The sequence below is a fragment of the Chelon labrosus genome (genome assembly GCF_963514085.1).
Source record: "Chelon labrosus genome assembly, chromosome: 13".
Classification (NCBI taxonomy): domain Eukaryota; kingdom Metazoa; phylum Chordata; class Actinopteri; order Mugiliformes; family Mugilidae; genus Chelon; species Chelon labrosus.
Window position 1 is genome coordinate 19,607,248 of NC_140346.1, and position 12,951 is coordinate 19,620,198.

General features: G+C 41.2%; 2 protein-coding genes across 2 annotated transcripts; both read left to right on the forward strand.

Annotated features, from left to right (window-relative positions):
• Window positions 1-303: 303 nt before the first annotated feature.
• LOC311497838 (extracellular calcium-sensing receptor-like) lies at window positions 304-3,914 on the forward strand (the record flags this gene model as incomplete). Its single annotated transcript, XM_084558202.1, has 7 exons — window positions 304-564; window positions 705-791; window positions 992-1,261; window positions 1,497-1,703; window positions 1,818-2,093; window positions 2,704-2,827; window positions 2,920-3,914. 7 exons carry the CDS (start codon window positions 304-306, stop codon window positions 3,831-3,833), a joined length of 2,139 nt encoding a protein of 712 aa, XP_084414328.1. The 3' UTR covers window positions 3,834-3,914.
• A 3,169-nt stretch (window positions 3,915-7,083) lies between these two features.
• LOC311498609 (extracellular calcium-sensing receptor-like) lies at window positions 7,084-10,539 on the forward strand. The gene is made up of 8 exons (XM_084559271.1): window positions 7,084-7,390; window positions 7,558-7,644; window positions 7,847-8,116; window positions 8,251-8,457; window positions 8,601-8,876; window positions 9,072-9,299; window positions 9,390-9,513; window positions 9,610-10,539. The coding sequence occupies exons 1-8, from the start codon at window positions 7,130-7,132 to the stop codon at window positions 10,521-10,523; spliced, it is 2,367 nt and encodes a 788-aa protein (XP_084415397.1). The 5' UTR covers window positions 7,084-7,129; the 3' UTR covers window positions 10,524-10,539.
• Window positions 10,540-12,951: the final 2,412 nt, after the last annotated feature.

Here is a 12,951-nt window from a genome sequence, read left to right on the forward strand (position 1 = left end):
TTCGAATCCACTACTTTTCTGTCTCTCCTGATCTGTCTTTTACCTCTGAGCCACAACAGCCTTCTTGTCATGGGTGAGTCTGTCAGGGAAACAACAAAAATTTAATGTATATTTGACAATCAGATATTCAAACTTTGGTTAAAATGTTAAAATGATTGTAGATATTCACCTGTCTGAACCAAGAGCTGTATAATGTTTACATAGTTTGCATAGCTATTGTATGTTATTGTTATATCGTTCTATTGTAAACTGTGCAATTTTTGTGTTAGTTTTGATGATAAAGGATTTAGACGTGTCCAGACCATGGCCTTTGCTATTGATGAGATCAACAGAAACTCCAACCTGCTACCTAATGTGACTCTGGGATACAGTCTGTACGATAACTGTGCAAGTGTTGGGATTGGATTCCGTGCAGCACTGTCATTAGCAAATGGTCAGGAGGAGAAAATTATACTAGATGAAAAATGTGTAGGAAACCCTTCAGTTCTGGGGATTGTAGGTGATTCTTCCTCTACACGTTCTATTGCCATCTCCTCCGTGTTAGGTTTGTACAGAGTACCTATGGTAAGTTTTCCGCTTGACCATCTAATGATTCCTCTGAATCATTTAGACTGAATTACAAATGTTGTCTCAGTAGTACATGCCATGCAGTCAATATTTACAGTATCTGAATAATTTCAGGATGCACTCTGTGTCTTTCATAGGTGAGTTATTATGCCACATGCGCCTGCCTGAGTGACCGCCAAAAGTATCCATCCTTCTACAGGACAATCCCAAGTGATGATTTCCAGGTAAAAATCTCTGAGAAAATAAAAAGGAAAAAAGTCTAATGTTTCAGTCAAAACATATGAACAGAATATATAAAAATAATAATGTGTAATAATATTTTTGTCTTAGATTTGCTTTTTTGCAATCAGTGTCATGTTATTGTCTGGTGTCATCATATTTATCAGATATTTCACAGTGCACATTTTCCTCTGTGTTCTCTCAGGTGCGCGCTATGATTCAGATTCTAAAGCACTTTGGTTGGACTTGGGCAGGTCTGCTGATCAATGATGATGATTATGGACTCTATGCTGCCAGATCCTTCCAGTCTGACCTGAGTCTGTCTGGTGAAGCTTGTCTGGCTTACACAGAGATTTTGCCCTCTGGCAATAATCTACCTGAACTAAGGAGGATTGTGGATGTGATGAAGAAATCCACAGCTCGTGTTGTCATAGTGTTTGCACATGAGAGTCACATAATTAACCTCATGGAAGAGGTTGGGAATGAAATTCAGCTAAATTATTACCAGATATAATTACACAACTCTGTTTTATTATTTGAGTTAAAGTAACATGGGAGTTATGAAGAAATGAATATTTACTGTGTTAAAAAATGGATTATAAATTGAACAATTCAGACTAGACATTAATTCAGTGCAGCATGCATAACATGAGACTTCACTTTAGCTGCATGACAAAATCAGTTTCTATATTTGTTATAATTGCACACAGGTCATAAGACAGAATGTAAAAGGCCTACAGTGGATGGCCAGTGAAGCCTGGTCGGTAACTGCTGTGCTCCAGAGCCCTCGCCTCATGCCGTACCTGGGTGGCACACTGGGCATTGCCATCCGTCGAGGAGAAATACCAGGGCTCAGAGACTTCCTGTTGCAAACACGTCCTGATCTACACCACAATAACAGCTATGAAAATAGCACGGTGAAATCATTACCCTGCAATCAATTACCTGAAAGAATAATACTTTGTCATCTTTTTCTAACACATACTTTTTTGTTTGTTTGTTTGTTTGTTTGTTTTTTTACTATATTTCAGGTAAATCAGTTTTGGGAATTCACATTTCAGTGCAGGTTTGCACCACCTCCAGCAGGTTGGGTGGAAGGTGGGGGAGCACTGTGCACAGGACAGGAAGATCTAGAGTTTGTGGACAGTGAGTTCTTGGATATTTCAGACCTCAGAGGAGAGTATAATGTGTACAAGGCTGTGTACGCTCTGGCCCATGCTCTTCATGATATGCTGCAGTGTGAGCCAGGTAAAGGGCCTTTCAGTGGAAACAGCTGTGGAAATTTGAAAGGACTCGAGCCGTGGCAGGTGTGATAACAAGTTACACCTCACCTGTTGTCTAAATCTGCTTCTATGCTATAATTTCCGTTTAGTCTGAAAGACTGAATACAAAGTTGTGGGAATAATAAAATGCTTAGCAGGACCTTTGTACGTACTATTGTTAGTGGTTTGACTTCACTTAAAACTAAATACATCATTCCACACAGTATGTTACGAGGTAGAGTCTACTGATTATGGAATAGTGATTATCACTGTTACCACTGAGTATTGGAATTTCTTTCTACCCTGTTTGTCTTACCTTATTTTCGTATTTGCATGTTGACAGCTTCTGTATTACTTAAACAAGGTCAACTTCACCACATCATTTGGTGATCAAGTGTCATTTGATGAAAATGGTGATGCCTTACCAATATATGATATCCTAAACTGGCTGTGGCTCCCTGAAGGAAGAATTATAGTTCAGAATGTGGGTGAGGTTAAAAAGTCAGCCTTCAAAGGTGAAGAAATTACAATTGATGAAGACAAAATCTTCTGGAACTTTGAAAACAAAAAGGTCTGACTGTATTATTGTATTTTGTCCAATGTTTAACTTGTTGCATAGTGTAAAAATATCCAATATTGTCTTTTCTCCCTATAGCCACCCCGCTCAGTTTGTAGTGAGAGCTGTCCTCCAGGTACTCGCATGGTGAGAATGAAAGGACAACCTGAGTGCTGTTTTGACTGCATTTCTTGTTCTGAGGGAGAGATCAGTAATGAGACCAGTGGGTGTTCATGGTGTAATTTCTTTTTCTTTCTTTTTATTTTAGAGATATTACATCCCGTGTTTATCTCACTATCTTCTCCTTGTTTTCAGACTCTGTGGAGTGTATGATTTGTCCAGAGGACTTCTGGTCCAGCCCCCAGCGTGACCACTGTGTTCCTAAGAAAACAGAGTTCCTCTCTTACCATGAACCTCTGGGTATCTGCTTGACAGTCACCTCATTACTGGGCACATTTATCTGTGCTATTGTCCTGGTGATATTTATCTATCATCGCAGCACACCTATAGTACGCGCCAACAATTCTGAACTTAGTTTCCAGCTGTTGTTGTCTCTTAAACTATGTTTCTTGTGTTCACTACTATTCATTGGACGTCCCAGATTATGGACATGCCAACTGAGACATGCAGCATTTGGAATCAGCTTTGTTCTTTGTGTCTCATGCATCCTGGTCAAAACCATGGTAGTTCTAGCTGTGTTCAAGGCCTCAAAGCCAGGAGGTGAAAGCAGTTTAAAATGGTTTGGTGCTGCACAGCAGAGAGGAACAGTTCTGGTTCTTACTTTTATTCAAGCTGCAATCTGTACAGCCTGGCTTGTTTCTTCCTCACCAGCTCCTTATAAAAACACACAATACCACAATGATAAAATAATTTATGAGTGTGTAGTGGGGTCCACTGTCGGTTTTTCTGTTTTATTGGGTTACATTGGTCTTCTGGCCACCCTAAGTTTTATAATTGCATTTCTTTCAAGAAATCTTCCAGATAGTTTCAATGAGGCCAAACTCATCACATTCAGCATGTTGATCTTCTGTGCTGTGTGGGTGGCCTTTGTCCCTGCTTACATCAGCTCACCAGGCAAATATGCAGATGCAGTGGAGGTATTTGCCATCCTGGCCTCAAGTTTTGGCCTCTTAGCAGCACTGTTTGGACCCAAATGTTACATAATTCTGCTGAGACCAGAGAGGAACACAAAGAAAGCTATCATGGGTAGAGGAATCACCAACTCATGAAATGAGCACTCCAAATTTTTCAAATTCACAGTGGCTAACTGTTAACTTTTCAGCTGTAATCACTTGACTAAACAAGAGGCAATAAAGAAATGTTATCAAATTCACTTTAATTATTATTACATATTTTCCCATTTTTCAGCTGAGTGTTTTTGTTATTTGAAAGTTAAACATCTCTAAATATGTCAATGAATTGCATTAGTAGGATACCATTTTTTTCATCCCTTAGGGATTCATGACCACTGAACCTGTCATTGAGTACACACAATTGACTACTACAGTGTTTGGGATATCAACTTTACCAATATTTATATTCTATTTCATATTACACCTTTCACAATAAGCAAATCAAAGAAAGCAATGTTCTTCCACATTTCAATGAATGGAGGAGAGTATGTTCGTTGCACGTTTCAGAAATGTCCACATGTAGTCGCAATTGAGGTATTGAGGTAAAGACACTACTTTATGTTCAAATATGAATGCATAACGGATATTCTAAACATAAAATTTACAACTATAACACAATGAGAATATTATCTACTAAGTTATTAGTATCAAGCAGAAAAATACAAAACATCAAAGAAACAGTGCCCTCACAAACTGTCTTTGTCAGTGTATATTCTGCCAACCTAGTTGTCATTCTACTTAAACTTTTTAATATGTGATTGCCAATAAATGGGTATGTTTATCACATGTTTTGTTTTTTTGCATTATGTCCAGTGGAAACTGACACTTGAGTTTGTGTGTCCCTGTGATCCTGGGAGCTATGTTGTCCGTGGCAGAATCCCCTGGCAGGGTCTCCCAAGGTATTTTGGTCTCAGGGGAGGGGCCAGACAAAGAGCGATTCATGAAGAGCTGCTGCATCTCGCCTGGAATAGGGAAATTGAGGCCACCTGGAGCTCATTGGCAAGGGAGCTAGCAGCTAGGTTTTTCTCCATGGGGCCTGGCAGGGCTCAGGAGAAACAAGTTGGACCTCCTCTCTGTGGACCCACCTCCTGTAGGAGAAGGCATCGTGGTCGAGTGCCATGTGAGATGGGCAGCAGGAAAAGGTGAGGACCTGGGCTACTATGTTGGTGGGGAAGGAGACCATGCTGGTGCCGGAGGTAGAGCGATACCTTTGGATTCTCTCCTATGCCAGGTGGGGATGGGGATGGGGATACTCACAAATCCCCAACAGGGTGCCTCCTGCTGGAGATCTGCCCAATGAATGAGAGGGTTCACTTCCATGCAATTACAAATCTCTGGGGGGAAGGCTCTGGGTTTTGTCTGTACATATGCACCAAACAGGAGTTTTTGAACCTGGGGGGAGTCCATAGTTCTGGAAGACTTTAATGCCCATGAGGGCAATGATGGAGTAACTTGGAGGAGAGTGATTGGCAGGAATGGCCTATTCTTAACCTGAGTGGTGTTTTGTTGTTGGACTACTGTGCTGGTTATGGGTTGTCCATAACGAACACCATGTTCGACGCTACAGGGACTCATAAGTGTACTTGGTATCAAAGAATCTTTGGCCAAAGGTCGATGACAGACTTTGTAGTCGCGTCATCAGATCTGCAGCCGTATGTCTTGGACACTCAGGTGAAGACAGATGCAGAGCTGTCAACTGATCCCCACCTGGTGGTGAGTTGGATCAGGTGGTTGGGAAGGCTGTCAGTCAGATCTGGTAAATGCGACAAATGCGTAGTGAGGGTGAACTGGGAACAACTGGCGGAGGCCCCTGTTTGTGAAATCTTCCAATTCCTACCTCCAGAAGAGCTTCTCATGCATCCCGGGAGAGGTTAGCAACATGGAATATGAGTGGGCCATGTTCCAATCCTCCATTTCAGAAGCGGTAGGTGGGAGCTGTGGCTAGAAGGTTGTCGGTGCCCAACGTGGAAACAACTTTCGAACCCACCTGTGGACACCAGTGGTGAAGGAAGCTGTCAAACTAAAGAAGGATATTAAATTATTAGGGATATTAAATTCACCAGAGATAGGCAACAGACAGTAGAGCATGCAACAGAAATTACAATTGTTCAACTGATGTAATTTCTTTCTGTGATTTTCAGACAGTCAGTGAATGAAATTTTCTACTACATTTTTAAGAATAGTGGTGAATTAGGTCATCCTGCATAGGAGAGTATGTGCATGCTCTCACAATTAATGTGTTGCCGTAAATTAATAATTTACATGATGTGCTCACACAAGCTGTTGTGTTCATACAAGCCCAAGACTCTGCAATGTGTTGGAAATAATAGCCGGGAGGGAGGGTGTTGTTTATTTCCCAAACAGTAGACATACACACTGGTCAGTCATAGCCTGGTTGGCCGTGGGCCGCTCAAACACAGCGCACGACAGTGATACTACCTCACATGGACTCATAAACTGGCAATGTTAACTCCAGTGTCAAACAGATATAATCAATAAAACAAGCATCACTGTTTTTTTCTTTGCATTATAGTGTATTTCCTTAGGTTTAAAACGACAGAGCTGTAACTTTGTCTACAGTGTAAAATACACATACACAGATAGACAAAGAATCAAGATAGCATAACAAAGTGAAATAAACCTCAATAATGAGTCACTGAAATCAAAGTTTTAAAGTTATTGACATGATGAGATGTTATTCACATTAATTCTGCTTGAATACAAAGTAATATCACATGTGATGAATTTTAGGCCCTGCCCCTTCTACCTCTTTTGTCCCGATGGGTGGTGTAGGAATAAACATGATTGAAAATTAATATAAAGGGTGGGACAAAGAAATAAAATCTAATGACTGAGTTCAGGAAAGGGGAAAACCAGAGGGGAAGTCATGCAGCCACTTTTACACACCAACTTGCTCTTGCTCATGTTGTTGTATTCCTATTTTTCCTCTGCAGCATCCTCCCCTCCGTTCTCCTCATCCTGTCAGTTACAGGGGCAGTTTCATCTAAATGGGATTCACAAGTCTGGAGATGTGGTTCTGGGTGGACTGTTTCGAATCCACTTCTTTTCTGTAGTTCCTGACCTATCTTTTACCTCTGAGCCACAACAGCCTTCTTGTCATGGGTGAGTCTCTGTCAGGGAAACAACAAAAATTGAATGTATATTTAATAATCAAATATATTACAAAAGTTATGCATTTATTTTTCAAACTTTGGTTAAAATGTTAAAATGATTGTACATATTCATTCAGATTAAGGTACTGTCTGAACCTATAACTGTATAATGTTTATATAGTTTGCATAGCTATTGTATGTTATTGTCATAGGTTCCATAGTAAACTGTTAAATGTTTGTGTTAGTTTTGATGTTGTAGGATTTAAGCGTGTCCAGACCATGGCCTTTGCTATTGATGAGATCAACAGAAGCTCCAACCTGCTACCTAATGTGACTCTGGGATACAGTCTGTACGATAACTGTGCAAATGTTGGAATTGGATTCCGTGCAGCACTGTCATTAGCAAATGGTCAGGAGGAGAAAATTATATTAGATAAGAAATGTTTAGGAAACCATCCAGTCCTAGGGATTGTAGGTGAATCTTCCTCTACACGTTCTATTGCCATCTCCTCTGTGTTAGGTTTGTACAGAGTACCCATGGTAAGTTTTCTGCTTAACCATCTAATGATTCTTCTGATGATTCCTCTGTAATTAGACCGAATTACAAATTTTGTCTCAGTTGTACATGCCATGCAGTCAATCTTTAAATATCAAAGAGCTGGTAAAGTATTCAAATTATTTCAGGATGCACTCTGTGTCTTTCATAGGTCAGTTATTCTTCCACATGTTCCTGCCTGAGTGACCGCCAAAAGTATCCATCCTTCTACAGGACAATACCAAGTGATGATTTCCAGGTAAAAATCTCTGAGAAAAGAATAAGAAAAATAATGTCATGGTTCATTCAAAACATATGAACAGAATGTGAAGATAACTATGTGTAACAATATTTTTGTCCCAGAAAGTAAAACTTGAATGTAATTATTAAACATGGTTCACTGTGTAACATATTCATCAGATATTTCACTGCACGTATCTCTCTCCTATGTGTTCACTCAGGTGCGTGCTATGATTCAGATTCTAAAGCACTTTGGTTGGACGTGGGCAGGTCTGCTGATCAGTGATGATGATTATGGACTCTATGCTGCCAGGTCTTTACAGTCTGACCTGAGTCTGTCTGGTGACGGCTGTCTGGCTTACATAGAGATTCTGCCCTGGGGCAATAATCTAGTTGAACTAAGGAGGATTGTGGATGTGATGAAGAAATCCACAGCTCGTGTGGTCATAGTGTTTGCACATGAGAGTCACATGATTAACCTCATGAAAGAGGTTAGGATTCAAACACTATTCAGCTATAAACTGATATAATAACACAATAATTCAGTTATACATGGATAGAAAGAAATTTCACTTAATTAGCGTGGCAATATCAGTTTCTATATTTGTTAAAATTTGATTCACAGGTCATAAGGCAGAATGTAACAGGCCTACAGTGGATGGCCAGTGAAGCCTGGACAGCATCTGATGTGCTCCAGAGCCCTCACCTCATGCCGTACCTGGGTGGCACACTAGGCATTGCCATCCGTCGAGGAGAAATACCAGGACTCAGTGAATTCCTGTTACAAACACGTCCTGATCTACACCACAATAACAGCTATGAAAATAGCACGGTGAAATCTTTACCCTGCAATCAATTACTTGAAAGAATCATATTTTGATTTTACCCTGCAGGTCTAGTATTTACAAGAATATTGCAATGTATTGTTTTCTATTGTATCGTTTCAACCACATGTTTTTTGTTACTGTATTTCAGGTAAATCAGTTTTGGGAATTCACATTTCAGTGTAGATTTGCACCACCTCCAGCTGGTTGGGTGGAAGGTGGGGGAGCACTGTGCACTGGACAGGAAGATCTAGAGTTTATGGAGACTGAACTTTTGGACATTTCAAACCTCAGAGCAGAGTATAATGTGTACAAGGCTGTTTATGCTCTGGCCTATGCTCTTCATGATATGCTGCAGTGCAAACCTGGGAGAGGTCCTTTCAGTGGAAACAGCTGTGGAAATTTGAAAGGGCTGGAGCCGTGGCAGGTGTGGGATCAAGTTACATCTCACCTTTTGACTGAATCTTGTGCTATAACATAAAAACGACTGAATACAATGTTTTGACAGTTTTAAAATGCTTATTATTCTATTGTTAGTGATAAGGCAGAGAGTGACGAATTTAAGTATTGTTTTTTTCTACGCCCTTTGATTTACTTCTGTTTCTTATTTGTGTGTTGACAGCTTCTGCATTACTTGAACAAGGTCAACTTCACCACATCATTCGGTGATCAAGTGTCATTTGATGAGAATGGTGATGCCTTACCAATATATGATATCATAAATTGGCTGTGGCTCCCTGATGGAAGAACTATAGTTCAGAATGTGGGTGAGGTTAAAAAGTCAGCCTTCAAAGGTGAAGAAATTACAATTGATGAAGACAAAATCTTCTGGAATTTCAAACCCAGAAAGGTCTGGCTGTTTACCCTATTTTGACCAATATTCAACTTATTTTAGCAGTGTTGCACAGTGTAAAATATCTAATACCTTCTCTCCCAATAGCCACCCCGATCAGTTTGTAGCGAGAGCTGTCCTCCAGGTACTCGCATGGTGAGAAAGAAGGGACAACCTGAGTGCTGTTTTGACTGCATCCCTTGTTCTGAGGGAGACATCAGTAATGACACTAGTGAGTGTTCATAGTTAAATAATTATCTTCTTCCTTTTTTCTTTGGGTGTATTACATCCCATATATATCTTACTAACTTCTCTTTTTTTTTGTCAGACTCCATGGAGTGCTTCAGTTGTCCAGGGGACTTCTGGTCCAGCCCCCAGCGTGACCACTGTGTTCTCAAGAAAACAGAGTTCCTCTCCTACCATGAACCTCTGGGTATCTGCTTGACAGTCACCTCATTACTGGGCACATTTATCTGTGCTATTGTTCTAGGGATATTTATCTACCATCGCAGCACACCTATAGTACGCGCCAACAATTCTGAACTTAGTTTCCAGCTGTTGTTGTCTCTTAAGCTATGTTTCTTGTGTTCCCTGCTGTTCATCGGACGTCCCAGATTATGGACATGCCAACTGAGACATGCAGCATTTGGAATCAGCTTTGTTCTTTCTGTCTCATGCATCCTTGTCAAAACCATGGTAGTTCTGGCTGTGTTCAAGGCCTCAAAGCCAGGAGGTGAAAGTAGTCTTAAGTGGTTTGGTGCTGCACAGCAGAGAGGAACAGTTCTGGTTCTTACTTTTATTCAAGCTGCTATCTGCACTGCCTGGCTTGTTTCTTCCTCACCAACTCCTCATAAAAACACACAATACCACAAAGACAAGATTGTTTATGAGTGTGCAGTTGGGTCCACAATTGGTTTTGCAGTTTTACTGGGTTACATTGGTCTACTGGCCACCCTGAGTTTTGTAATTGCATTTCTTTCGAGAAATCTTCCAGATAGTTTCAATGAGGCCAAACTCATCACATTCAGCATGCTGATCTTCTGTGCTGTGTGGGTGGCCTTTGTCCCTGCTTACATCAGCTCACCAGGCAAATATGCAGATGCAGTGGAGGTATTTGCCATACTGGCCTCCAGTTTTGGCCTCTTGGCAGCACTGTTTGGACCCAAATGTTACATAATCCTTCTGAGACCAGAAAGGAACACAAAGAAAGCTATCATGGGTCGAGGAATCACCAACTCGTGAAATGAGCATGCCAGAATTTTCTAATTCACAATGACATGGCAGATAAAATTATATTGTTTTGATAGTTTAACACTTTTTATTTTGCATCTAGTTGTAATCACTTGACTAAACTATAAGCAATAAAGTAAAGGTATTAAAATTACTTCAATCATCATCACATATTTTCTCCAGTTTTCATGAGAAAATGATGAATGAATCTGTGATTTATGTTATTTAGATGAAATTCTTTTTCGGCCCTAAACCTGTCATTTTATCAGATAACACAGTACTACATCATTATTAAGGATATCAATTTCACCAATATATACACTGATATTTTCATACTGAAGTAAATTTCACAGTAGGGAGAGAGAAAAAGATGAAACAATCAAATTCATTCATTCATTTTCCATCCGTTTATCCGAGGTCAGGTCGCGATAATGATAGGCTTAATAAGAAACTCCACATGTCCGTCCCAGCAGCACATTCCAGCTCTTCCTGGAGGATCCTGAGGTGTTCCCTGGCCAGGTGGGATATACAATCCCTTTAGCAAGTTCTGGGTTAACTGGGATCTCCTCCCAGCTGACCGCGCCCAGTAAACTTCCAAAGGGATGTGGCCAGGAGGCATCCAAACCAGACACCCAAACCATCTAAGCTGGCCCCTTTCAGTGTGAGGTTCTACTCCAAGTTGGATGTCTGAGCTACTCGCCCTAACTCTAAGGCTGAGCCCAGCCAGTCTTTGGAGAAACCTCAGTTCAGGTTGGAATAAAGGTTGGAATAAAGACTGGTAAATTGAAATCCTTATCTTGCAGCTCAGCTCCTTTTTTGCCACCACAGTTCAATACAGCGTCCGCATTACCGCAGGCGCTGCACCAAACCTCTCGCTCCATTATACCATCACTCAAGAACAGCACCCTGAGATGCTTGAAATCCTTTGCTTGGGGCAGGAACTCACCCCCAACCTGGAGAAAACACTCCACCGCTTTCTGGCAGAGCACCATGGCCTCAGACTTGGAGGTGCTGACTCTCATCCCAATCACTTGGCTGCAAACCGCCTCAGTGTGTGCTGGAGGTCACGGTCTGATGGAGTCAACAGAATCACATCATCTGCAAAAGCAGGGACGTGATTCTGAGGTTTCCGTAATGGTCACCCTCAGGACCAGGGACAATGGACAGCCCTAAAGGAGTCCAACACCTTCGGGAAATGTGCTTCACTCTGTGCCGAGAATATGGACACAGCTATCACTTTGGTTATACTCGGACTGGATGGCTCATAACAATAGCCCTAGTACTCCATACTCCCTCACACAGTTAGTAGTGTGATAACCCGATAGTTGGAGAACACACTCCAGTCCCCCTTTTTAAAAATGGGTACCAACACCCTGGTCTGCCACTCCACAGGTACTGTCCCAGATCTCCATGCGACATTAAACAATATCCAGAATGTTCAGCATCTTAGTTCGAATCTCATACACCCCCCGCACCTTGCCTCTGGGGAGCTTCAGATTTCATGTCCCCAACCTTCCCTAGGATGCATGACAAGCTCTTCCAAAGGTAGGAGTTGGAAGATCGCAAGGACAGGGGCCTCCGACAGGCATTCCTAGTTCACCCTCACTATGCGTTTGGGTTTACCAAATCTGATCAGTAGCTCCCCAACTATCTCATCCAACTCACCATCAGGTGGTGATCAGGTAACAGCTCTACACCTCTCATCATCCAAGTGTCTGAGACATATGGCTGCAGATCTGATGATATGACCACAAAGTCAATCATAGCCCTATGGCCTAAGGTGTTCTTGTAGCAAGTACACTTATGAGCCTCCTTATGCACGGTGCTTGGTGTTTGTTTTGGTCAGTCCCCGACTAGCACTGAAGTCCAACAACAAAACACCACTTTGGTTTAGATCAGGCAGTCCACTCCTCCCAATCATTTCCACCAGGTTCTCCAAGAATGCTGGATACCACAAACTGCTGTATCGGTGCATTTGCACAGACAACAGTCAGAACTTCCCCTTCAGGTGTCATTTGATGAGATTGGTGATGCCTTACCAATATATGAGATTTTTCTCTCCCTATAGCCACCCCAATCAGTTTGTAGTGAGAGCTGTCCTCCTGGCACTCGCATGGTGAGAATGAAAGAACAACCTGAGTGCTGTTTTGACAGCATTTCTTGTTTCTTGTTCAAATTCACAATTACATGGCTAACTGTTAACTGTCCAGCTGTAATCACTTGGCTAAACTGGAGACAATAAAGAAATGTTATTAAATTCACTTTAATTATTATTACATATTTTCCCATTTTTTAGCTGACAGTTTTTGTTGTTTGAAAGTTAAACATTTTTAAATACGTCAGTGGATTGCATCACGAGATTACCATTTTCATCGCTCCTGTCATTGAACCTGTCATTGTATCAGAGTACACACAGTAGACAACTTCAGTATTTGGAATA